Source organism: Carya illinoinensis, chromosome 1 (assembly GCF_018687715.1).
Source record: "Carya illinoinensis cultivar Pawnee chromosome 1, C.illinoinensisPawnee_v1, whole genome shotgun sequence".
Classification (NCBI taxonomy): Eukaryota; Viridiplantae; Streptophyta; class Magnoliopsida; order Fagales; family Juglandaceae; genus Carya; species Carya illinoinensis.
Genome location: NC_056752.1, coordinates 27,154,482 through 27,182,353, shown reverse-complemented (window position 1 = coordinate 27,182,353; position 27,872 = coordinate 27,154,482). Strand labels below are relative to the sequence as shown.

The following is a 27,872-nucleotide window of genomic DNA, read 5'->3' as shown; positions in this document are numbered from 1 at the left end:
CAGCAAAGGCAGTAAAACCATGGAATAGTAAAGATAAAATGCTCGAATTATGTATTCTTTTAAAAAAAAAAAAATAGACAAAGCTCATCATCAAATGAGAATCATTCTCTACAACCACCATTTCAACTGAATCAAAAAATTGACGGGTCTCAATCCAACCGTATACTACAAGAACTTACAACTGGGCCAGTCTGCGATTTCCCTCATATATTGCTTCCTGGCTTATACAGGTACCCGTCTGCCCCGATACCGATCAAAGAACTGCAGACATGAAAAAACAATCGAACACTTAGTTCCAAATTACACTTGAATATAGAAATAAAATGGTTCAACCGGCAAGAGTGAAAAGTGTGGACAAATTTGAATCAGATATAAAAGTAATGCATTTCACCAATTGAAGTGAAAACACTTTAACACAGCAGTATTCAAATCTGCTTCATTTAATTAGCATTGTTTTGTGAATGGATGTTTGATGCCCCAATTCTCCAATGATTTTCCACTATTTAAAGAGTCCATGATGATTAGAGTTACCCCCAATTCAAGTCCAAATGTAAATCTATGAAGTCCTGCATAACTCAGAAGACTCATTCTCTCTCGAGTGTAAATGGGCTTCTGTGAGACAAACCACTCGTTCCTCCCCATATGGGCTTCTATGAATACTAAAGCATGGCAAACATTTTATTTTACAATTTCTCCCGGTATATATTTTCTAACACCACGTGTGGTTCGGGGAATCTAGCATTTCTTTCGGGATCCATATTCCCAGGAATGTGATCTGGATATATAGATTCCAAGGAATATGACTAAACCTACATTTGGAACTGAATACGAATCTGATACAATTCCTATGAATATGATATTCTCACGTTTGGTTTATTACTAAGTATCCTATAGGAATTAATTATCTTTCCAAAATTTTCCCTATGTTTTCATTTCAAATGTATGACTGGTTGGTACAAAATATTGGGAAATTAGATAAAATTTATAGAAAATAAATACTTTATACAAACTACGGTTTTTCTTTCATTTTTAAAATATGAAACTGTACATCTCGTTTGAAATATTTTATTTGTTTATTATTTTTTTTATAGGTATTTGTTTATTATTTAGTACCAACAAAAACATGTTTGTTTATGTTTTCTAGGGAATAATTGCTCACTTACATATATCATTAAAAAATAATCGAAACAGAATTCAACATAAAGTAGCAACTTTTCTTGTATGCCGTTAACTCCAACCAAAAAATTAAAAAAAAAAAAAAAATACTAGCATAAACCGATATTTATTTGAAATATATAGCATAGATAAAAGGTGACAACAAAAATATTTCTATTTTTATATAAATATAATTCATGTAATTATAAAAATTGGCAAGGATATTTCTGTCCATTTGAAATTAAAATACATTGATACCCACCTCTCTATTAGGGAATCCAGAATCCCATCAAAGGGGGCTTAGGAGGGAATCCAATTTCCCATGGGCATTTGGATTACCTTCACGTGAACACCTCCAAACAGGGTAATCTTTTAGGATTCCCAGGAATTGAAAAAGATTACCCCACCCCAACGCCGCATAACGGTTTATAATTTGAGAATTTTTTATAAGGGATAATTTAAAACAAAATAGTAATAAGATAAATCTGAAGTTTCACAATAAGCATACCGATCTGACATATGGCTGTTGGATGAACCAACCAAGAACAGGAATCTTTTGCAGGAAAACTGCTAGTGTCGGCCAGAAGCCACTGCAAAATATGTTCTATCAACTTCTTGAAATGTATAATGATGAGTTACTGCAACAATAATGAAAGTAAGAATTCTACAAACCTAAAGAGTACAATGAACCCATATGCCTCCAAAATCATGCCCAAAATAGGCCATCCTATGACAACTAAGAAGAAGCCAACACCAAATGAAATTGTTCCCTGCAGAATATTTATATATATATATATATAATTAAAATATATATATATAAATAAATAAAATAAAAAAAAAAAAAAACAGAACCAGTGAAAAAAGGAAGCAATGCACGTAAAACACTGTTATGTGCGTCTGTTTTACTTGTGGATGTGTAGGTGCAAGAGGGAGCACAGAAAGAGAGGATTCAACCTTGAAGTTTTGCCGTTTCATGAAAAATTGCATCGTAGACTTCAGTCCAATGGTCAAAGTCACCCCTGAGAAGAAGAGTATCTGATTAAGTACACAAAAAGTAAGGCAGTGTTAAACATCTATCCCTTAAACAACAAAAATTGACATAAATAAAAATTAGTGAAAAGGAGAGAGGAAAAAGGCGCCTGAGAAAGTAAAAACTAATAATAAGGCACTTACATTTCCCATGGCAAGTAATCCCTTGTCAAAAAAGAAGATAATTCCAAGGAATGAGAAAAATACGCCAAATCCTGTCAATCCTAGTCCAATCTCTGCTCATTTCAAAATTATAAGTATTAGAGTTACAGATATTTAAATAGATTGAAAATGCAATACGAGGGATTATGATTTTTCAATGAATATATACATGCATACTGTAATCAAGGATTGAGATGGTTGTAACAATTGAAATTATTAAAAAACTTGCAACCTTCGTTGATCAACCAGTTAAAATTTAATCAAAGCAAATAGCAAGAACTTTTCTGGACTGATTCAAGGTAGTCGATGTGTAACAGCCCAAACTTTTGAGGTTTCTATTTTAGGAAAAACTAGGGTTACCTTTTAATTAGAATTAAATCTAATATGGCCTTTGAGCCCGAGTCCAATGCTTGAGGTTTAATTATCGGGTGTCTAGGATCTAACCATCGGATTGTGGAGGATTAATTTTATGAAGACTTGAAACCAGCTCATGGGATAAATTCATTAAATAAGAGGGTCCATGTTTAATGGATAATAGGTCCATGAACTTTATACAAGGTCTCTTTGAGTAATTTGGCCTGGCCCGTGAGTTTTGTAAGTTTATTTGGATGCTTAATGGTTAAGTTAGCCTTCTCTTGGATTTCAAGACCCAGGCCCTAAAACTTTGAATTTAAGCCAGAAGATTAATTTGAGATGAGGGGCCCATATTCTATAAGCCTTTTTGTAGATTTAACAAGGTTGGCCTGATAAAGGACCAGGCCCATTTAAAATCACATAGCCCGATAGCCCTTTGGGCATATAAGGGCCCTTCCCAACTCAGCAGCTCCACACCGTGAGCCCCTCCCAGATAAATTGAATGTCCACAACTCTCTCTCTCTCTCCAACTTGATCTCTACAGTTCCGTTCTCCCCAAAGTTTCCTTTTCCTCACAGATCCTTCTTCTCCTACAAAAATCACAAGGGCCTCTTGCATCCGCCATAAGCTGCCTTTCTTAAGCATTTCTAGTTCCGCCGACAAACTCAGCTGTAAAGCAAAACCACCAACCCAGAAAGCCACACAAACCAACTCCACATGGAAGCACCTCTGCACAGGAGACACCCTCTATTTTCCCTCTATCCTTTGTTCACTTAGGCCACTGCACCTTGAAACTTCACCCTATAGCACTCAGTCAACTCTCTGTAGGTAACTCTCCCTCTATGTGGAAGTCTCTCTCACCAAAATAGTTTGAATGCTATTAGGGAGTAATTTTCTGCATGTTATATCATTGGGTTACGGACAGACGTATTACACGGTTTTCTTGAACAGTGGATTCCATGGGTTCACGTGTCTTATGACTATGGATTAATATGGTTATGGTCATGAAAATATTTAAGGTTGATATGTTAATGGTTTGGAAATGGGTGTTACAAGTTGGATAACCCTTATAAGCTGATTAATGTGTTACTGGGTCATGGTGTTTAAGTTTTTTTTTTTTTTTTGATAGGTAACATGGTGTTTAAGTTATGAAAAGGTGAATTATTTAAAGACAAATTACAGGTTATTAGGTTTAAATATGAGAAGATGGATATAATACCGGATTGAATATTTCAATATTTACTATGGGTTGACTAATCATGGCAACTGTGGGATTATGAAATTATGTTATAATTTATATAAAGGTGTAATATGGATTGGATGTCATGGGTAGCCTCATTAAGTAGTAAAGCTTCAGGTGAGGTTTGGATAGTGAGATGAGATGAGATGAGATGATTTTAGATGAAAGTTGAAAGTTAAATAAAATATTGTTAGAATATTATTTTTTAATATTATTATTGTTTTGGGATTTGAAAAAGTTGAATTGTTTATTATATTTTATATGGAAATTTGGTAAAGTTGTAATGATGTGATGAGATGAGATGAGTTAAGACTATCTTTATATCCAAACCTAGCCTCAATCTTTAAACTTGCAGTGCACTTGAGTAGATTTTGGCATCACGATATGTTTTTAGGTACCAATTGACGTGAGCATAATTATTTGCATAAAGTTCGAGATAAATAACCATGATCTCAACCTTATCTCTATTTTATATAAGAAACCATGATCACAATCTTTTGCAAAGATAAAATTATTTTCATAAAATAAAGTGATCATCTTTTTCTAAGCTATATGATATGTATATGTTTCGATTTATTAATACATATGAATGGCCTATTCTTTGGTAGCCCTTGTTCCATGTACATGTATTGATTATGAAAGCAACGTATGCAATGGGATTTTATTATACTTTTGCACGTGATATTATGTATATTTATACAACGCCATGCATGAACGAAAGGAAGGACATGATAAGATATGGTAATGCATGATAGGACAAAACATGACAAGAAAGCATGATCATGAGTGAGAGTATCACATGTAAGATATGTAGTGGCCATTGTTATGATAAGTATGATTGTACCATAAGATAAGGGTAGATTGCAATGCCAGGATAGGCACACTCATAGTGCACCTAGTAATGCCACCCTCATGTACAGATTCCATCCCAAGCCAAGGGCAGAATCGAATGTAAGGATCGCAAACCCTAACTAATGGAGGTCAACAATGGGTACCGACCAACAAGGAAAGTAGAACTAAGAGCATATGCATGCCTCTACATATGTATGTATGACGATAAAGTTGTATATTACAAATTGTTTTCAAAAATGAAAACCCTATGTTATATATATGTTTACTATGTGATGTGGTGTATTCAGCTCACATTTTGTTTAAATGTCTTTAAACATCCTAGGTAAGGATCAATATGATGATGAAGTTGGAGGATGAGACTTGGCTTAGGGAGACGAGGCAAAGGCCTAGCTAGATTTTGTTCTACTAGCACAAGACTTTTAAGAATTTATTTGTTTTTATCTTAAGCAAGTTTATTGATAGAAGTAGGCATAACCCAAGTACACAGGACATATACAAGTGCAACACCTGCTTACGATTGTCTACAAATACCAGAAAGTCATGGAGATTCAAACCATTGAAATCTATTACAATTGACCAATAAATAAAGTGCTAAAGAAGAAGGTTCTAAGCTCTTCCATTGACCGCTCACAATCTTCAAAGCTTCTTGCATTCCCCTCCCTCCAAAGGCACCGCAAAAGACAAGTGGGGATCATCTTCCAAATTGCTGAAATTTGCAAATTACCACTTAATCCTCTCCAACTCTCAAGGAACTCAACTACCCTTCTCGGCATCCCCCAAGCTAGTCCAACTCTAGCAAAGAAGTTGGACCAGAGGGTCATAACCACCTCGCAATGTAGAAGAAATAAATGATCCATTGTCTCCCAACTTGTCTTGTACATGCAACACCAATCCGTGATGATTATCCAGCATTTCCTTAGATTATCTACGGTGAGCATCCTTCCCAAGGAGGCTGTCCTAAAGAAAGCTACCTTAGCGGGTGCCTTGGTCTTCCATATACTCTTCCATGGGAATGGGATTGTGTTGTGCGTAGTGAGACTTGCAGAGCAAGCTTACAGAGAACTTCCCTTTCTTCGAATGACTCCAAACTATCGTCTGCCACTCCCACCCTCACCCTTATGGAATAGACAAGGTTGTAGAACTCAATGAATGCATCTATCTCCCAATCTTGTGCAGCTCTAAAGAATGTGACATTTTTGTATATGACCCGTGTACTTGGACTTTTGCCTATTCCTACAATCAATAAAATCTTTTTTTTTTTTTTTTTGTTGACAAGTAAACGATTGTATTAATAATTAAAGGCATAGCCCAGGTATACAAGAAGGTATACAAGCAGTAAGACCTATCTAGGTAGAAGCAATGGAAACAAGAAAGTCATGAAAATCAAGGCCATTAAAGCCTACAGCTAAGGACCATAGAAATAAAATTCTAGTTAAAATAAAATCTTAGTTTCTCTACTGAGCGCTCCTTGTCTTCAAACGTCCAGTCATTATGCTCCTACCACAAGCACCACAAAATACAAATGGGAACCCTATCTTCCACACAACTTTGATTTGTGGAATATTCACCTCCTAGATTTGTCCAGCTGGCCAAAAGCTCAACCATTGTGACGGGCATAACCCAAGCTATCTCCAATCTGTATGATCAATAAAATCTTATTTATCAATCAAAACAAATGTTACATTCCATTGGGGGACTCCAAATGATAGTTCTAGAAGATCTGCAATGGAAGCATCCTATGACTACACCATTCCAAATATACCTGGATAGTATTCCTTGAGGGTCCTATCACCGCACTAAATGTCATTCCAAAATCTGATTCAGTCCCCTCCACCACCTCAAACTAAAAGTGTCTCTATAGAGTTCCCCATCCTCTTCTTATGTGTTTCCAAAGCCCCACAGCATGTGCTCCACCCATCCACCCCAAGTCTCCCCAAATTTTGCATCAATGACTACCCTCCACAGAGCTCCCTCCCCTCTATGGTTGATACCTCCACAACCATTTCCCTAATAAAGCCCTATTGAAAATCAATAAGTCCTAGACTCCCAACCCACCTTCTAAATTGGAGTGCATACCATAGGCCATTTCACAAAGTGGTATTTAAACTTATCATCCATCACCCCATAAACAAGCCTCATCACAACTTTTCTAAACAATGAGCTATCTTAGGGGGAAGTGGAAACAAAGACAAGAAGTAGGCAGGCAAACTGGATACAATGCTTTTTATCAACGTAACCCTTCCACCTTTAGACAAATACATTCTCTTCCAACTAGCCAATTTTCTCTCTTTCTGATTACTTCATCCCATATAGACATTGATTTAAAGGAGGCGCCCAAAGGGAGGCCAAGGTATTTCATTGCCAAAGAAGAGACTTGGCACCCTAGTATGAAAGCCAAGTTCTCCATGTTAGGTACATTACCCACCAGAACCATTTTTGATTATGCTAAATTCACCTACAAGCCCGAGATGGCTTCAAAGAATAGAAGAAGTGCCTTCAAAGCACGGATGTGATCTTGGTTGGCCTCACAAAACATAATTTGTCTTCTACAAATAGAAGGTGAGATATATCAAGTGTGCCATTGCTTGTTTCACACACAATATAGCTCGAAATGAATCCTCCATCCATAATACCTAAGATCATTTTGTTGAAAGCTTCCATTAAAAAAAAAAAAAAAAGAGAGAGAGAGATAATGGATCACCTTGTCTCAAGCCTTGGGAGCTTTTGAAGAAAGCATTTGGTGTACCATTCACGAATGTAGAGAATCGAGAAGATGAGAAGAAGATGAGAAATGCTTGATCCAAGAACGCCATCTCACCCCGAGACCACAGCACTCAAGCATGTAGAGAAAAAAAACTCTAATTCACTTAATTATAGGCTTTTGCCATATCCAAATGCGACGAAAGGTGGGTCCTAAACTAAGCCTTGGCTAAACCTTGGAAATCTTAACGCCACAAAGCCTTTCAAATCCTCCTAGCCATTATCCTACTACAAAAATTCTTACTAAACAGAATGTCCACTAGACTATAAAACACCAAAATCGAGCGAAAGAACAAAGTCAACAACTTGCACCTAAAGCTTTCTCAACAACCAAGATTTAATCAATCATGTTACTGTACTCCTTCACTATTCAAATTTCATAGGCCCTAATTCCAAATTAAAATCCACATCTTCGTTTGAGACTCAGTCCCAATCAGAGAATGCTCCAATTCTTAGTTGGTTGTATCCCACAAACAGCCGCTCCTTCTCCATCCTTAATCTCAATTGTTGCTTTGACTCTTATTCTAGTAGATCCCTTCAGACATCCACTTTCATTTGCATATGTTCCCTTTCCTTGCTGTGGCCTCTCTAAAACCCTGGCCTCCACCTCTTAATACTACCTCTGTCTTCTTTAGACATACCCTCTTCATCACCCCTCTTCACTACTTCAGCCTTCGATTCTTACTTTCCAGCGGCCTATGGTCAAAGGCCTACCATGGACGTGTTTATACAGACACACACGTGAATTCCCACAAAAATCCCAACTATACATTTGAATGGCCCCAATGTGAAGGGGATAAACACAACTCAATATGATGAAACTTTCAAAAGGCCATTCATGCATGTTAAAATGATATAAGCTAGAACTACATAAAACCTAAGCAATTTTTCTAGCCTCCAAGCACTTCCAATAATACCCCACATAATATCAACATATACAACATTAAACATATTGCAGCATATGTTAATAACCAACTACATAAACAGATCAAGCAATACAAATAAGTTAGATGACTTGACCACCATATATATCTTGAGCCCTACCACAGTCCATCATTCTCCTTTTGAATCAGAGCCTCTAGGCATAACTTTAAGAACTTAAAAATGAGACGCTTATTCAAGCCAGCTTGGCATCCTATAATACTTACAGCCAAATCACACCTACAAGTACGTGAATCCTCTAAGTAATTGCACAATTTTTCTCTATGAAAGAAATGCAACAAGGCCTGCCACCTGCAACAAAGATCAAGCATCTTTTGCAATAGTCTCTGGACCAAAAGGCATCTCCTACCCCCATAAGCAAGTGGAGGAGGGTGAGGCAACCTGTATGAGTTTTATCTAATCGTCTGCTTAAATCACACAGAGAAACGCACACGTGGAAGGTTGGAAAAACTGTAGCTACTGCTTAAAACTCTAGAAAGAATGTAACACTGTGATCAATGCTGAAACATGCACATCTTTATCAAACAGGAAAAAAATCATAAACCTAATTTGCAAATTACATATTCAGGGTCATTGTTATAGTTTGGATCCCCTACATCTCTTACGTATTAGCAACAAATCAATGTTGAAAACCAAACCGAAGGAAGATATAGTTAATAAACCTTTTCAATCGAGGGCTCGTAAAACCTTGGGGAGGTCGTATTTATGTGTGCAATGATTGCTTTGAGCTACTCGTTCTCAAATGATATGACATTAATATACAATATTTGTTGATACTCCCCTGGGTGGGGAGTGCTGTTGGGGGGGGGGGGGGGGGGGGGCAGTATGTATCATTTCAATATTAATCAGAGTAAATAAAATAAAATCTGCAATTTCGATTTCCTTCAAAACGAGCATACTTTACCAAAAGGAAATCAAAAGCAACAAAAATAGCAATACTGTAGCCAATAAGTACTAAAGAAGAAACAAAAATATCAATATGCACTCACTCTTTCGGTCATTCATCTCGAACGAAACCATTTTCAGTGATTCAGAAGTGCCTCGCCTTCACTGCGCCACAAACGAGAAAACTTAGACTCGAGAAAGAAAAGGCCGAATTGCAATAGACAATTAAAATAAAATAAAAATTTGAATGAGGTTTGGATTTGAGAACTTCGAGTTCATAAAAGATCAGGATGTAATAGTACCACCTCGGTGTATCTTAAGAAAAGCGAACGCGAATTGACGGCGAAGATCTTAGGAGGAACTAGAAACAAAGATTTATTGAAGTCCAAAACTTCGTTGGTTGCGGAGAAAAAATTAGGGAGATAGAAAGTGGAAACTTAGCCCCTAGGTTTGCCCTTGCTTCCGTTCGTGTTTCTCGGGAACCTACTAGGAAAGATCAAAGAAATTGCAGAGAGAGCGAAGGGGAAAAGAAAGAGAACCTGTCCGCCTGTCTGAAAGAACGTCAGAGCAGGAACCGTTGTGCGACGGAGGGGGGGCGCGTGAGATTGACACAAATACGCATAGTATTATTATCAGTATTTTTCTGCTTCAAAGCGAAGGAAATGATGCGGTCCGTCTTGTTAAAAAAAATATCATTATTTCTGTTATTATAAATTTCTTTGACTTTATTACTATTATTATAAAAATTTAATATACAATTATTTTTATATATTTTTTTTTATGTACATTGATATTAATAATATATATACTAAACGAACTATTGGTAAAGAAATTTAAAGGTATTTGGGCATGTACGGTTTACATCTTCTAAACTTCCTTTTAACAAAATAGCAATGTTATATATAGTCTTTAAATAAGAACTATAATATAGATTTAGGTAATTTTATCTTTAAAATTTTTTAAAATTATAAAAATATCCTTCATAAAATAATATTTACTTTTATTTAATAAAAAATCTGCACATATAATCTCTAAGTAAGAACTGTAAATAGAATTTCTCTTTAACAAAATTGATATAGATTTTGTATTGAGTTTTGTTAAGGTGTTGATACGACGGCTTGATGACTAACATTTAGGACGTTCTCTAGGATTGGATTGTTGTCGCGCTTGCAACTTGGTTAGAGTCGTTAGACTGCTCAACTACCTCATCATCTTCAACTAGCAAAAGCTCCTTTCAGTTAAGAGTACCAAACTAAATAAAAACTAAGTTTGGATATCAAAAATATTTTATCTTATTTTATTTTATTTAATTATTACAATTTTTTTATATTCTCATACAAAATATAATAAATAATTAAATTTTTTTAAATCTCAAAATAATAATATTAATAAATAATATTTTAATAATATTTTATTTAACTTTCATATCAACTTATCTTATTTCAACTCACTATCTAAACCTACCTTAAGAATACTGGCCAGCAAAAAAATAGTACACTCAATTAGCATTGAATGTTGATGTATTCTTCATCAAGGTCGAATTTCAATAGAATGGTTGAATTATTCATTGTAGTTTTCACTCCTAAAGTGAACGGTAAATAATTGCGAAAAATTAGAAATACAAATGGAGATACAATTTTTATGTGGTTTAGTACTAAGGTTTACACCCAATCAATTTTTGAGAAAAAAAAAATTTACTTATCTATCAAAGACATAAGTTCATCAAGTCTCTCTTCCATCTAGATCACATCACCAGCCATGTGCAATGCCCTTCTTGCCAAGTCATGTGCTACACTATTGCCTTCTTTATAAACAAAATTGACTTCCCAATCAAGCCTTTGATGAAGTATGAACTTGATTTCTTCTACTTGCTATCCCAACCATGAACTTGTTGCTTCCTTCTTGAAGATTTCGTTCATAACTTTGAGAGCATCCCCTTCAAACTGAGCTTTCTAAATGTGCAACTCACTGCAGATTCCCATTGCTCTCAATATTGCACATGTTTAAGCTAATTCAATAGTTCTATCAAACTTCTTAGCAGCACACAAAGAGATTAGTAGAGATTAAAGTTAAAAATTAAATAAAATATTATTAGAATATTTTTTTAATATTATTTTTATTTTGAGATTTGAAAAAGTTAAATTTTTTTATATAAAATTTAAAAAAATTATAATAATAAGGTGAGATTAATTGAAAAATATTATAAAAACAAACGAGAACTACTTATTTTTTTAGATATTATCATTCCCTTTATGTCACTTCCTTGTCAACCTTTAGAAATTTTATGTCTACTTATATTTGGTCTAACTTTCTTCCCTTGTTATGGGCTTTACATTGACAATGGGCTCTTAATTGGACTATTCAATAAGTTTAAAAGTGGGTTTTGTATTTAAGGAAAATGCTCGAGACATTTTCTTGATTTTTTTTTTTTAATGATTAAGAAAATAATTTGTAATGATATTGTATTTAAAAAAAATTATTAAGGATTAAAAAAATATATTAAAAAAAGGTCAAATGGCCTTGTCGGTGACGGTAGCACCATCCATATCTTTAGGCATGAAAAAAAAAAAAACGTGTAACCGACCCAGATTTAAGTTTCGACATGACCTGACCCGACCCAAAATACCCGGGCCATTTTGCTGATTTTCGGTTTTCAAAAGTATGACCCATTTTCCTAAATTAATCAGTCAAGTCGGTCATTAACCGATACTTGTATGTATAACCGAAGTTATATCCCAAATTCATTTTACACATACTCTCTCATGACTGATACTTGCATGTATAACCGAAATTATATCCCAAATTCATTCACTTGACACATACTCTCTCTCTCTCTCTCTCTCTCTCTCTCTCTCTCTCTCTCTCTCTCTCTCTCTCGCCTCTTTGTATTTTTGTAGCAAGGGAGGAGAATTTGTTTGTTCTTTGAAATGGGTTTCTTTCCTTTTCAGTTGAGGGGTCATGGCATGCAAGGAAAGATGGTTGGTCTGAAGCCTCAGGAGAGGAAATCTAAGAATCCATTTGAGCCAACCCATTTTTTGTGCAATCATTCTTCTTCTTCTTCTTTCCCATTTCAAATCTGGGGCATTCTCTGATCAAGAACCTTTTCTGTTCTTCTTTCTTTTTCTTTTTTTTTTCTTTTTTTTTTTTTTCCTTTTTCTGGTATAAGAGGAATGCCCTTTCAGCTACAGGGGAAGGGGGTCTTTGAAATACTAGGCTTTGCGCTGGTTTGTGCTTGGAAGGAGCAAGCAATTTCTATTCTGGTTCTGGGTTGTCCTTGGTGATGTCAACAAATCTAATTCTGGTTCGTGGTTGTTTCACTTGCAGAAGAAAAATCAGCTCGAAAAGGCTCGACTTTAAAATGACTCAGGTCGGAATACCCGCTCCTTCCGACTTTTGGTTTCGGATCAGGTAACAAGTGTTCGGTTAAGCAATTAAACAAAATCTGTTTACTTCGAGTCATGTCGGAAGATGCATTTTTGGGTCGACCCGATTTGGGTGAACAGTCCTACATATCTTATTCATTACAATTCAAGCCCTTACAATACTTGAGCATTCGACCAAAATTTATTGACAAAGGACATAAGAAAACTAAGTTCATTTATAAAAAGAATTAAGGTCTTTTTAATTGACAAGTTACAATACTCTCTACTTTGGAAGACCATATTGCATTGGTAGGGTTCATTACAACTCCATCCTAACTCCATTAAACAATTAAAGATTCATCTTGACAACATTATTAATTGTAACAACTCTAGAAAAGTGCAAGCACATATGGGGGGCTTATGCTCCAAAATGACGAGTTAAGATCAAACTTAGAACTCATTAAAATTATTATAAAGCTCAATTGGAATTAATGTAGGACTTGTCACTTAATGTACCTTCACCATTGTCACACTTCCCTAAACCAACGTAGAACTTTGTGATGCATTACAATCTACCTCACTCGAGTCTTTAACATCTTCATCAAGCTATATCGTTATAAGTCACACAACTCAAGATCCTAGATTTCTACCTCAGAACAGGCTCTAATACTATCTGTAAAAAGTTAAGAATGAATCAAGTCACATGAGTTTATAATCCAAAATAATTGGTCAAAGTTATAATCAACAACTTTGAAATCATTATAAAGTTTAATTTCTCCTACCAAAGAAACCTATGTAGGAATCAACACTCATATGCCTCAAGCACACTTGTTCACCTATATCTTACCTTTCACACCCCAATGTGGAACTTTTTTTTTTCCCTCAATAAAAGAGGTAGCAGGGGTGACCAATGTAGCAACCTTTCCTAAACGAGACCATAGAAGCTTTTCCTCGTTATGGAATGTCCAGTTTGAGCCATATCTATTGCCCCAAGAGCAAGCCAATCACCACAATATCTCTAAAGTATCCAACTAGTCCCCATCTCATGGCCCAAAGATCAAGTTTTACTACCACAAGTGATTTCAACTTATGTTAAGACTCAAACTCTTAACCTCAAAGCCATGAAATACCAATTCATACCAACTAAACTACTATCTTGGTGATCACCCTAATACGGTACTTAGAGGAGCATTATATTAACAAGCTAAACAAATGTATTTGGTGGCAAGTGTTATCTTCGCAATTGGAAGAGATCCAATATTGCAAGAAGGAATGATAACTATTTTTAAGGGCGTAACCGGTTCGGTCTGGTCCAGTTTTAAACAAAATTTAAGACCAAACTGGTACGCATCGATTTTGCATTTTCTAAAACCAATTATATACCCGTTACCTTCCTAAACCGGTACTTCAGTTTTACCGGTTTTCAATCAAGTTCGATCCGATTTTTTAGTTTTAATGTACTCTGATATATTATAATATATAATACTATAGTGATAATATATTGTAGTTTATTATAATATATATTATAATTGTATTATAGACTATAGTGATATATTATATTATAATATATAGTTATATAGTATTAATATAACTATTAATATGCACTATATAATATTAGTATAACTATTAATAGAATAAATAAAATGATATATGATTTTAAAATTTAATAATATATTAATTAGTAATTTATTATATAATACAAAACATTTTAAATATAATTATATATTATATATAAAAATTATATACAATAGAAAAAATTAAAATATATATAAATTGGTCTGGTTCTAAAAAAAAGAAAAATCAAAACTAGATCGATTTTGATTAGTTTTAAGAAAAATAAAATCGACACTAGACCAAACCAAACTCGAGACCAAATCGATCTCATAGGTTTTGTCCTGTCTAGTCCGATTTACCCCCCCTTTTTTTACACCCGTAACTATTTTAATATGATATTGCAATTGAGGGTAACACAGTTAATATGAAAGTGTTGGGTTGGGGAAGAAGGAATGATAAACAAGTAGAGGACATTATCAAGAGATGGTTAAACGTACAGTTCAGAAACCATCAAAGAAAAGGAAAATGTATTCTATCATTTGAATTCTTCCTCATGCATAAAGTGTAACAAAGCATTATTCATAATCTTCTGTGAGACATGAAATGATGTGCGCTAGAGATCCATGCTGCACTTGTAGAAGAACAATCACATGGACAACTATTTTACAACAAGGTGATAGTACTACTTCATAAAAAAATATTTAAATATCTAGTTTTTTTATTTGAGTTTATTTCAAACTTTGTTTAACCGCCTTTCATTTTACACAAGCTTGCAACAGGAATCATAAAAGAGATTGTGTGCACTGTGTGGTTAGAGAATGTCGTGATGTTTGCCAATACCCTGACAAGCTAAAGTAACAGGGTACTTATAAACCCAGCACCCCACCCAAAAAACAAATAAATAAATAAATCACAAAAAATAAATCCTCCTAAAATTAAAAGCAAATGAGTGAAGTTATTTCCCAATAATAATAATAATAATAATAATAATAAGAGAGATGAGAGATTAACTGTCCAGATATACAATATACCGCTGTAAGAACTCATCTAGAAGGATATATGATTCTTTACAAATCAATGTGTTGCTACAAAGTTACTTTTCCAGTGTAATTGCTCTCATGCTGATCGCCAATACCTTCGGGAGAGGGCATCTACATGGTAAAGGTGAAAAGATTAGAGAATCTCGTGACTAAATTAACGCCATAAAAATAAGCTGCATTCGGGGATTAATCAGTTCCATATCGTGTAGTTACCTAACAATAGGCATCTCCAAATCATTTGGTTCAAGGTTGTTTGTTTACTTTTCACTACCATATTATCTTGTCCCAAGGTAAGGAGTATTTCATATTCAATGACAAACATAAGAACATGCGTGCCTGTTACTAATTTTGAAACACTGGTTTGACCCCAAGAATGGTAATGTTGCAACCTTACAAGGAATAATGCTTAATCCACTACTTGCAAGAGTAGTGGAAAAATTTTAACTCAGTGAAAACAATGAAAGATGGTACAGGAGACATTATTTGTCAGTCATGGTACCCCTAATTCCCTAAACAAAGCTCGTTGCCCTAAAGCGTGGCAGACATAAAGCCAGAGGGTTATTTACTGCAAGAGTTATGATGTCATTGTTCAATATAATCCGTTATAATAATAACAGCAGTTAAACATCAACAGATGTTCACGAAATTTAGCATTCACTATATGGCCGCAAGAGAGAAATATAAGGACGGACCAAACCCAGAGCTTCAGTTGCACTTCTACGACTCTCTTCACCGCAAACAGTGATGAGCATATTCAACAGATATTCCCTCTGTTCTACTTTCAAGTGTTTCTCCAGGCCTCGAGCAACCATCTCCATCTCAGGCTGCAGAAACACATCCATCAGGAATAACAAAGAAACCTAGAGGTAAACCATCACAAAACTACTGCATTCACAGGGCATCAAGAACCTAATTTCCACAGGTAAGAAAACTATTTATTATAGCATCCTTATCATCCTTTTTAATGTTCAGCAATAAGCCATAGTGATGAAGCACCCAACCATTTAACATGCTCAGTATTTAATTTTCTAACAGTGCGACCAGAATTATGTAGTCCATCGAACAAGCTGTCCATTTGACCAGGATTTCTCCACCCCTGAAGCTGTAAAGCTTCTATGCCATAATAACCTCAGGTTTGACCAATTAGCAACTAACAGGTCAAAGTTGCTATTATAGCTTCCACCACTAGGCAAGTTCGTGAATGGGCTTGCTTAGAATTATTCTAAGCTACCTAACTGTTAGGAGGAAGTAGGTACAATATACTGAAACAGGTGCCAGAACAGAAGACTTGTTCATATGCTCTTATTCTTTTATTTTTCAGTGGTTCATATGCTCTTGTTTTGACTTGGAAGACCTGCAGTAGAATTGCTAAGAGGCCTTCAGGCACTGAGACCAGATAAACAGAGATAGGTAAAATGAAGATGAGGTATATATAACTGGGAACTGAGACGAAATTAAGATTATGTGGTCCTAATTGCCAATGGTCTGAACACTGGCAATTGTGTACAACTAAAAGGCAAAGAATGCCTTTTACTACCGTCATCAAAAGTAAATTCCATAGAAAAAACATTTAAAAAGGAACAATTAGATAGGAAAATATCTAAAATCGTACAGTAGATATTGGAAAACTATATCACATACAGAGTACTCCTCAGGAGGAAATATCCGCAGGATAAGGCATATCTTTGACAGTTCTAGTTTTTCTTCAGCATGCTTACCTTGAATTTGCCAAGCCTGCAGTCAAATGGATAACAGATAAAACCAAAATTTAGCCAATTAATAAATGAACTAAAATTGTTTCTTTAGGACAAATTAGACCAATCTGTCTTGACTCTTGAGGTTAAGGGAAATGTAAGGGGACCGACTACCTATTTCCATAAACAACACTCAGCTGTGATCCATAATATATATTGACTACCACTCGTGCCACGACAAACTGTGACACAATATTCTTTTTTTTTTTTTTTAGTTGAATATTAGGGTTGATTATTCATGTTTGCAGGTCGTGTTCATGTCGTGCCAAGTTATAGACATTCGACTATATGGGACATCCCGAACACAACTCATTAAGCAAAATGGGTCAAACCTTTAAACCCTAACACAAACTATTTAAATAGAGTAATGCTAGTGCATCCCGTATTTACTCACTTATTTTTAAAAGGATTGCGTGGCGCTTACGCACTCCACGACTACAAATATCATTTCTCATTTAAATAACTGGTGACACAACACGACCCGTTTAAAAATTAATTAGATATGGGTCAACACGACATAACCTGTTTCAATCTGTTTTATATAAATGGGTTGAATTGACCCGCATACCCATTTGACCTAATTAACATAATTTCACATAAAAGTTAACATCTATATTTATTAGTAACCACAATATCTAAAAAAAAACAATAAGATACCTACTAACAAAAATATCAATATTTCTTAGATTTTAACCTATAATAAAAACTATATTACAAACCCAATAAGAACAAATATGAGCATAAGTTCAAAATTACAATTCCAACAATCAAAACATAAGCATATTGGAGAGTGGGGGCGGCATAAGAGAATGAGAGATGAGTAATAAGTTAGGGTTTTTTAGTTTTTAGGGTTAAGAGGGTAAAATTGTAATTTTGAAATAAAACTTAAACGGGTTAAGCGGGTTAGCCTGTTTATTAATTGTGTCTTAACAAGTCAACCCATTTTGAACCGAACCCATTTATATCAAACCCAAACCCACCAATTTTATATTATATTTGTATTGGATTCACAGGTTGTGTCACATAATGCCACGCCTATTGAATATCATCCTAATAAGCACAAATAATGATTGCTAAACCAAGAATGGCAACATAACAATTGCAGCCTCAGGAGTACGATGGTGTTTTTCAAAACAGAAGGTAATCCCTAATATTTCTCCAAAACTTGAGGTAGGCTAGTGCGGTTTACCATTATTTTTTTCTAGCCAAATATTGATTTAATATATATATATATATATATATATATAAATATAAAGTAGACATTTTAGTAAAGCTACCACAAATACTTGTAAAATTAATAAAAGGGCTGACATTTAGGTTGTTGAACTGAACAATTCTTAGCAACATTCTGATTACATTTTATACTGATATATATTTTTTAATAGGTCAGATTAAACTGATATTACAAATAAAGAAAATTCAAATCACAGTAATCCAGTCCCATGATTTGTCAAACCTAAGTTCTTTGGTACCCAAACTTAAGATACAATATATCACTGCTCTATGGAAGATTAAAAAATGCCATTGCATATTAACTATGGCCAACTGGAGAAAGTGAGGACTTATTGTGATGGATTGGTGCTACATGTGCAAGAAAAGTGGACAAGGTGTTAAACAAATCTGTGGAGCATCTATTACTTCACTATGAGGTGGCAAGGTGTTATGAGTTGAGATCTCTAGCAGAACTGGACTTGTATGGGCGAAGCCTAGGAGGGTGGTGGACCTGTTTGCTTGTAGGAAAGGCCTTCAGGGCAATCCCCACATTGCTGATGTATGGAGAATGAATTCCTTTATCTCTCTCATGTGTTGTTTTTAGCTTGAAAGGAATGGCTGGAGCTTTGAAGATAGAGAGTGTTCTCTGGATGAGCTTGGAAGTTTCTTTTTCCACACCTTATTTCTTTGGGATTCTGCTAGTGTATTCAATGGAGCTAGCTTTCATGACTTTCTTGTACAATTTTCTAGCTCCTAACTTGTAACTAGGTGTTCTCATTTTTATGCTTCATGAGTACTTGGGATATGCCTATTTACTTGATTCAGTAAAACTTATTTACCAATCAAAAACACCCATTCAAATCGTACAAAAATAAATCTAAATAAAATAGGGGCAAAGTAAATCATCACATTCCCTTCAAGTTTAGCAAGTCCTTATCTTTGTTGAAATTACTGCAAGGAGGGTCTACAGTATTAATCCAAATTAAACTCAAATAAACTATTAATCCAAATTAAATTGGGTCTACAGTATGGATCTTTTTCAAGTAGTCACCAATGGGCACATGATTTTTTTTTTGTGCCATGCTATGTGATCTAAAACCATACTCTTTATAGCTTCCCTATTACAAATATCCTTTTATTACCACTTCTACCTGTGCTATCTTTAGACCTCCCTCTATCTCCTTCATTCGCCACTCGAATTAAATCATCATTTATGATAAGCGTGCTAATTGATCTCTGTTGCACATGACCACCCTCACCTTTTACTTTTGGATAGATGACTTTATTATTATTTTATCTTGCACCAACTTTGGAATTCTCATTTCAAATACACTCACTTTAAAAAACATGTCCCTTTCTGATAGCCAAACACATCCCAGGTGCACGGCATGAATACTCCTGACACACTTCTCCACTTCATCCACCCTGCTCTTATTCTGAATCGTATCCTGCTTATTCTTCCCATCTTTATCAATTATCAACATCAGATATCCAAATGATTGCTCTGTGGCAGCTTCTTCTTTTTTTTTTTTTTTTGATAAGTAAAATTTTATTAATAGGTCCAAGTACACAGGGTGTAACACAGGAGAAAACACCTATCTAGGAAGAAGATATAGATACAGGATATCATGAACATTAAGCCCATTAAAATCTAAAGCTATTGCCTAGAAAAGAATTGTGTTGAAACAGAATCTTCTGAGTTCCTCTAACAAGCATTCCTTGTCTTCAAAGTACCGATCATTCCTTTCCCTCCAAATGCACCAAAAAAGGCAAATGGGAACTATCTTCCATATTGCTGCAATTTGTGGGGTACCATGAGTATTTCTACAGCTGGCTAGAAGATCAACCACCCTCCCTGGCATAACCCAAGCTATCCCAATTCTGCCAAAAAAATCATCCCACAGGACCCTGGCAACCCACAATGCTTAGCAAGTGATCCACAGTCTCCCCACTTTTCCTACCCCTACAGCACCAGTCAATCACAATAATACGACGTTTTTGTAGATTCTCCGTGTTCAAGATCTTCCCTAAGGCCACTGTCCATACGAAGAAAGCAGCCTCTTCAGGTACCTTACTCTTCCATCCCTTATGACATCTTATCTACCTGTTGAACCCTTATTCTGTTAGGGTAAAAGAGCCCTCAACTTCCCAATCATGGGCCGCCTTGAGGAATTGGACGTTCCATCGAATAGAACCTCCCAAGGTCTCCAATAACTCTGCCACCAATGCCTCCTCTCTGCACACAATCCTTTATAAATAAGGAAAGCGTTTGCACCCTATCGCCACACCAAATATCATGCCAAATACTGATCCTAGATCCATCCCCCCAAACAAATTTAATGTGTTGAGTTCAGAAAATCACCCAACCCTTTCTAATTCTTTTCCACAAACCCACAACATAAGCACCTTGTGCCTCCAAAGAGCCCCAGCCCCCCAAGTACCACCATATTTGGAGTCTATCACCACCTTCCATAATGCCTCCCCCTCCTGATGGTAACGTCATAGCCATTTTCCGAGGAGAGCTCGATTGAACATCTTTAGATTTCGGATAATATTGTGGAGCATACCTTATCTCAATTGACTAGGTGAAATTTAAATTCTTCATCTAGATCACCCCAGCTGCAATAGGGAACAAAGAGAGAAAATAAGTAGGCAAACTTGAGAGTGTACTCTTGATTAAGGTGATCTGACCACCTTTCGATAAGTACAACCTTTTCCAACTTGCCAACCTTCGCTCAATCCTCTCAATCACTTCATTCCATATGGCCTTTGCCTTGAATGTTGCTCCCAGAGGGAGGCCAAGGTACATGGGCAGAGAAGACACCTTGCATCCCGGCGAATTAGCCAAGCTCCTTAAGTTTTTGAGATTCCCTACTGAAATTGTTTTGGACTTGGAAAGGCTCAACTTTAATCCCAACACAGCTTTTGCTCGGTTGCAGCTTTTGAACCTCACATTTTATGATTTCTCCATCTCTTTTGCCACTTATGATAAATTTCCACTCAATATGCTCAAGTTTAGATCTATTTTGTCTCAAATCCATAGATTATAAATAATTCCTTTAAATTTCCAAGTTAGAGTTATGAATTGCTCTCATCTCATTAATTAGCACAATATCATCCAAAAAAAAAGGGAGCATGTTACATTCACTAGGGAGGGAGAGAGAGAGAGAGAGATGACAAACAAAGTGTTTTAGCTGAGCCTCTCAGAGCAGAGATCCCAAAAGCAAACGGAAAAGTTCATTCTGGACAAAACTTGGTAATTCCTGCCCCTCAAGAAAAAGATAAAAAAAATCCTGCTATTCCTGAAATCCTAACAGTGTGTTCCAAAATACAATGAAATCTAAAAATTTCCCTGAAATAAAAAATACTAGTGTCTTTCACATTCCAACATATCCGCACTTTGTTCAAGATAATGTTGAAATACCAGTGACATTCTGAAATGTTAAAAGATCTCCAGGTTATACTGATATAATTCATTCCTATAAGAAAGCCTATACTGACAAGAGGCAAAACTTTTGTTCATTCAATTACCACAGAACATCATTATCACATCATAAGAATGAATTCAGAAAAATTACCCAAGCCTGTAAAAATCGCGAACGTGTACGTGCAGCAACAGCTGCCGAAACGATTCTTGCAGCACGGATGCTTTCAAGCCCAATGTTTTCAGCCAGACCAGCAACAAATTGCGGGGCATCTTCATCATAAATCTGAACAGAGGTGGAGTGACTTGGTACCCTGCGATATTCCTAAATAAGTTACACCACAATGAGAAAATATGTGCAGCAAAAAGGTGGAGGTCACAGCTAGATACAGTATTTGATTGATACAGGCCTGACAACACACCTGCTGCAAGAATTTAATACAAAGTCAACGGAAGCACGATAAAAGGAATCGCGTGTATTTGTTGTGTCAAAGGAGACCCGTACTCCAGATGTCCTGCATATTTGACGTAACTGCTCACCATAGAGGAAAAGAAGAGTACAATGCATTGTGGAAAATCAGTTCATGAAACAAAATATTGTTTTTAAACATTACAATTACTGCCAAAAAAGTTATCCCAGTACAGATGCGAATTCAATTATAGACTGCTTTTGAATTTTGTAAAATGAGTTCAAAAGAAACATAGACAGGAAAAAGAAAAATATCAACCATTTTCTAGGCAGAGAATATGCATTCATTTTTTTAAAAAGGATAAAAGTTGGATGGTTTTAAAGAACTTTTCAACCATCATACCAAGTGAAACTATGTATACGTATTGGCAATCAAAGAAAAATGTAAAAGAAGTACTGACTTGAACAATATCATCCTCCATTATGTCCTTCCCGCCCATTCTATTGTCCATGATCACTGGAAATTAAGTGGAGGAATTGTGATTTGAAGAAGTAAAGCATGACCATAATATCATGAAAACTTGAGAAATGCATAATGTTTACCAACAAAAAACACTTAGTCCAGCGATAAGATGAAGTTAAGAAAAAATTTACCATACTAATGGACAGAGAAATTCAAAAGACTATTTTATTGATGCAAACACAAATGACACAGACACAATAACTATGATGCACCTACTATTACACAACTAATAGACAAACTTCACAAAATCACATCTCCCAGCCAATCAACACCTCATGTAGTAAAATTAAGATTCCATAACATAAGGTTGATGACTACTTATAAAAAATAAATAAATAATAAGACAAGGTTGATGACTCATGCAACATGCATAAATAAAATATTTTTTTTATAAGTGCAAAATGACAAGTAAGATAAAATTTTATTAAGATCAAGAAAGGTTTTACCCTATCCAAGAAGTATACAAGAGATCCTCCTAACTAAGAAAACGAAAAAGTGCAAAAAACTCTTGAAGAGTAGAAACAGAAAAAGCTCCAGTAGTGTGGAACACTGTCCAATGAAAAGGGGTATTAAAGAAACATGACTTGAGCTCCAACACCGTCATTTCACAATATTCAACACTGTGCTCATTTCTCTCTCCAAATACATCACAATAAGCAGAATGGGGTCATCCTCCACAAAAGTGTGCACAAATGACTACCAAACTGCCCCATCTCAAATAGCCAAAAAAATATTCAAGTATATAAGGTGATCCACCTTTTTATTATTCTTCTTAGGCATGAAACACCAATTAGTCCCTATAATACCTCATTTCCTCACATTATTTAGGTTAAAACTCTTCCCTAAGGCCGCTCCAAATGAAGAAATGCACTCACTTCCTTCATAAGTTTCCAAGAAAGTGAGTGCTAACTCCTTTTTTTTTTTTTGAACACTTCTTTCCTCAATGGGTCACAAAACATTTTATCTTCACCATTATGTCCCACCCGACTTGAATACATTTGGTCAAAAGAATGTGAAGAGATCCACCTCCAACTTGTGGGCCTCCCTGGCAAAATTGACACACCACTGTATAGAATCATGCAAATTCGTAGTACCTGCCAAATAGGCACACCTAAAATGACCTATTCTGAATAACTTCAGTAAGGCATTTTACAAAGATTGGTCACCTTGCCAGACATTGTACCAAAAGCAGATCTTGGACCCACCACTCGCAACAAATCTAGCAAAGTGGAAAAATTCTCCTTATGTTTTCCTAGAGACCAAACAAGAAAACCAGTTTAAATAGAGGGGACAGCAACCACTGCCCAAGATTCCATACTTCGTGTCTGCTAGCTGCCTCCAAAGGCTCTATCTTTATAGGCATAACACCACAAGCATTTCCCCAAGAGAGCACAATCAAAGAGGATTAAGGGCTCGTTTGGACACTTAAGAGTACCTCAGAATTCTATAAATACTAGTGAAATGGTCTGTGAATAGTAGTGAAATAGTTTAAATTAAGTGTGATGGTGAGTTCTTTCATCTTCGTTGTTGCCCTCATATCCTTAATTTGGTAGTACAAGATGGGTTAAAACAGATTGATTATGCCATCCAAAAAGTTTATGAGAGAGTATAAGTATGTTAAATGATCACAAACAAGGAAACAAAAAAGTTTTAGAATCAACCAATTAAATGTCTTTGAAGAGTAAGAAAGGGCTGAGACAGGATGTCCCTAATAGATGGAATTCTACTTTTTTTTATGCTTGAGAGTGCTCTTTTCCATCGTCGTGCTTTTTGCCATTTGGAGTTGACTGATTCAAATTTTAAGTATTGTCTATCCACATCCTAGTGGGATCAAGTGGAGAAGATTAACACTTTCTTGGTTGTTTCTTATGATGCCACTTGTGACTTTTCTAGAACCAAATACCCTTCAACCAATTTGTACCTCCCAGCAGTTTTTATGATTTATTTGACATTAAAGGAACAGTGCAAGCATGAAGATGACTACATGAGGAAAATGTCTTATCAAATGCTTGCTAAGTTTGAGAAATATTGGTCAGTCCAATGTGATGTTGGCCATAGCAATTATAATGGATCCTCAATACAAGCTTTAATTTGTTAAATTTTCTTATTATCTGCTTTATGGAAACGGATCCCTAGAGTATTTGAATGTTCGTACGAAATTGACATATCTTTTCACGAAATATAGTTCTGGTGCTCCCTCAAGTTCTACCACAACTTTTGAAAGAAATGTCAGTAGAGTGGAAATTCAATCCACATCTTTTTAGTAGAGGGACCAGACAAGTAATGAAGGTCAATTCAAATAATATTTTTTGTTTAACGATTTATATTAGATTGTTGTTTTATATCATGTTGGCTTGAAAATTTTGTTTTCTTTTATTATTATTATTATTATTATTATTATTATTATTATTATTATTATTATTATTATTATTATTTTGTATGTAGGAATTTGATTCATTTTAAACTATGATCTTGCTGCTCACATACAAATAAGTCAATTGGAGCTTTATTTGGATGAACCTAGGGCAGATAGAAATGCAAACCTTGATATTCTTTCCTTTCGGAAAGAAAATGAATATTGTTATCCTGATCTTGCTTATATGGCTTGTGTCATTTTGAGTATTCCTATTTCTACCGTTGCATCTGAATCTACTTTTAGTGTTGGTGGGCATATCATTGATTAGTTTAGGAGTGCACCAAATATTGTTAAAGCATATTAGTTTGCAGAAGAGATTGGTTATATGGCAAGCAAGGTAACATTAATTTTAGTTTATTAAATAATTGAATGTAATGCTTTCAATAGAATAATTTTATTTGACATTAAACTTTACTGATACCATTTTTTTTTTAATAGAAACACAAGAAATGAAATTGGACAAGCTAACTGAAGATGTTATGGAGCCGGATATCAACAAGAGCAAGGAGGACGCTTCACTTCCTCCTTCAAGTTCTGAAATTGTTTAGACTTGTGTTTATCATTATTGGGATTGTAACATTAATATTATTACAATATGTTTATGTTTTTATTATTTGGTTTTTTGGCTTATGAAGTAATGCTCATATTTGGTATTGTTGGGATTTTAATTTTGGTGTCTTTATTGTTTGGATTGTAATTTTGGACTAATATAGTTAGATTTATATTTTTGGGAGATATTATGATTTTAACTTTATAGGAAATTATATTAATCAGGTCAAATGAATTATTTGGGTCAATTCAATCCCTTTACATAAACGGGTTGAAACGGCTCGTGTCGTGTCGACCTATTTTTAATTAATTAATAACAGGCCAAAATGAGTTGTGTCGTGTCAATCCATTATTTTAATAGGTCGTATTAGGATTTGAAAATCTAGCCTGTTAGGTTTAACGGGTTGTGTTTGGGTTAAACCATATAGTATAATATATATGACTTGACATGATACAAACATGACCTGCTAACATGATTTGTCACTCTACAGTAAAAACCAAGGGCCCTCCAATGGCTACTACGAACATTCTCAATTATTTTCTCCTTAGAGCCATATTAATTACCTACAAAAGATTATCCCTGTCTTAAGTAAATGTCATATTTCAATCCATAACGGTTTTAACACTTTGTCCTCCTTCTAACTGCCTGATGAGAGCTTGAAGTGTAGGGTCGTCATTTTTAGCCGCAAATTCAGCAATTAGCAGTAAATCTAAAACTCAGGCCAGCAATAAATCAGCAATTCGACAACCAGGAAAATCACCAAAATTCCAACAAAGTTTTGTAAAAATAAGAACACTGACCTCGAACCAACCTGTCCGCTTCCCTCTGATACTCCTGCTTATTCATCACAAAACCCGGGGGCGACACCGAAACCGGCCACCATTTCGGTAACTTCTTCTCCAGTGCCCGTACCCGATTATTCGGAACTCTTTCCGATACTCCCAAGTTGGCGCGCAAAGCCGGCGATAGAGGATTGCCGGAAACCCTACGATTGCTCTCCCCGCTGACCCTCTTTCCAACAACGACTTCTCTTCCCCCAAGGCTCCGGTCCCTGCGCACCACAACCGGTCCGTTCCCGAACCCGGACCGGCGCCGAAGAAAGCCCAAGCCCAGTTTATACAAAACCGAAAAAGAAAAAACCAAAACAAAGCCGCAAATCACTAAACCGCCCACAAACTGAACCGTAGAACGGCGGCACGAGACGACAAGCCGACGGTCATAGTCGAGGGTGATGAGAGTTTGTAGGTCTTCGTAAGCGTCTCTGGCAGAGGAAAGGAATTCGTGGAGATGGGACTGCGAGGTTTGGAGCAAAGACGAGGTATGTGAGGTAAGGAGGTTGAGGTCGATGACGGTTTGGAGCGTAGGGTCAGGGGAGGGGTCGGCCGTGGAGGGGTCAGAGAAGAGCCTGGGATTCTTTCGGCGGTTGGTACGACGGCGTCGAGGAGATGAGAAGGAGCAGGAGAGGTGGAGAGGTACGAGACGGCATTTGTGGCGTAGGAGAGAGAATCCAGAGAGAGAATGAGGAGGGTGGATTAGAGTGTTTGCAGAGTTCATATAGAGAGATTGCGTATGGGTTGGCTTTCGGGGATTGCGGGGAGAGGATCAGTGACGAGTTGTAGGAGTTTGCTGCTGTTGTTGTTGCCTGGAGAGTGGTTTGGTTGGTTCTACGGCTTCACACTGTCTCTGCCCCACAACTCAATTTCAATAGCTGCAACGATAACTGCCACAACTCACAAGGCATTGACCAGAAGGCAGAAAGCGAACAAGACAAAACTTGACTCACTACAAAAGCAATGTTTTAGGTTTATTTACTCTTTTTTTTTTTTTTTTAATTATTTTATTTTATAAATAATGTCATATAATTTATTAAAAAAAGTAAAAACATAAATACATAAAAAAGTAGAGAATCTAAAATTTCAGTATTCATCGTTTTATATTTTTTCATTTTTTTGTTTGAATATATTTTTTATATTTTTTTATAATAAATTACGTGATACTATATTGTAGTAAAAGAAAATCATCTGCATAGTAAATTTCAAATAACTCGATAGTTGTACTCTCTGAATTATAGGATTTAGGTTTTTTTTTTGTTTTTTAACAAGTCATGTGCCATGTCAACAAAGCTATTTGAACAGTAAATTTTGAATAAGCTAATAACAATACTCTTTAATTTAGGATTTAGGTTTTTACATAGTTCCTTTGCAAACTATACCTTTGAAAAGAACACAAGCATTGTTCCAAAAATGGCA

General features: G+C 35.6%; 2 protein-coding genes across 3 annotated transcripts; both read right to left on the bottom strand.

Moving 5' to 3' along the window:
- Positions 1–39: 39 nt before the first annotated feature.
- LOC122314422 (vesicle transport protein GOT1-like) lies at positions 40–10,071 on the bottom strand. 2 transcript variants are annotated; one of them, XM_043130018.1, is made up of 7 exons: positions 9,919–10,071; positions 9,484–9,544; positions 2,329–2,420; positions 2,110–2,190; positions 1,828–1,925; positions 1,664–1,745; positions 40–261 (listed from the first exon to the last, which is right to left on the bottom strand). In XM_043130018.1, exons 2-7 carry the CDS (start codon positions 9,512–9,514, stop codon positions 223–225), a joined length of 423 nt encoding a protein of 140 aa, XP_042985952.1. In that variant the 5' UTR covers positions 9,515–9,544; positions 9,919–10,071; the 3' UTR covers positions 40–222. The 2 variants fall into 2 exon arrangements, with proteins under 2 accessions (XP_042985952.1, XP_042985961.1); XM_043130027.1 differs by lacking the exon at positions 9,919–10,071 and adding an exon at positions 9,685–9,896.
- Positions 10,072–15,201: 5,130 nt separating this feature from the next.
- LOC122314413 lies at positions 15,202–27,369 on the bottom strand. The gene is made up of 7 exons (XM_043130004.1): positions 26,424–27,369; positions 22,596–22,651; positions 22,148–22,257; positions 21,880–22,039; positions 16,977–17,069; positions 16,028–16,159; positions 15,202–15,446 (listed from the first exon to the last, which is right to left on the bottom strand). The coding sequence occupies exons 1-7, from the start codon at positions 27,175–27,177 to the stop codon at positions 15,381–15,383; spliced, it is 1,371 nt and encodes a 456-aa protein (XP_042985938.1). The 5' UTR covers positions 27,178–27,369; the 3' UTR covers positions 15,202–15,380.
- Between the last annotated feature and the right edge of the window lie 503 nt (positions 27,370–27,872).

Bases quoted from the DNA above. Each gene is read 5' to 3' on its own strand.
- LOC122314413 (XM_043130004.1), bottom strand. From the start codon at position 27,177: ATGAACTCTGCAAACACTCTAATCCACCCTCCTCATTCTCTCTCTGGA. The intron at 17,070-21,879 runs GTAATTTTTCTG...ATTTGACTGCAG, and splicing joins CGCGATTTTTACAGGCTTGG to GCTTGGCAAATTCAAGGTAA. The intron at 15,447-16,027 runs GTCCGTCCTTAT...TTTACCATGTAG, and splicing joins CAACTGAAGCTCTGGGTTTG to ATGCCCTCTCCCGAAGGTAT.
- LOC122314422 (XM_043130018.1), bottom strand. From the start codon at position 9,514: ATGGTTTCGTTCGAGATGAATGACCGAAAGA. The intron at 2,421-9,483 runs GTGAGTGCATAT...TGAAATGAGCAG, and splicing joins CGAGATGAATGACCGAAAGA to AGATTGGACTAGGATTGACA. The intron at 1,746-1,827 runs GTTTGTAGAATT...CATATTTTGCAG, and splicing joins GGGTTCATTGTACTCTTTAG to TGGCTTCTGGCCGACACTAG.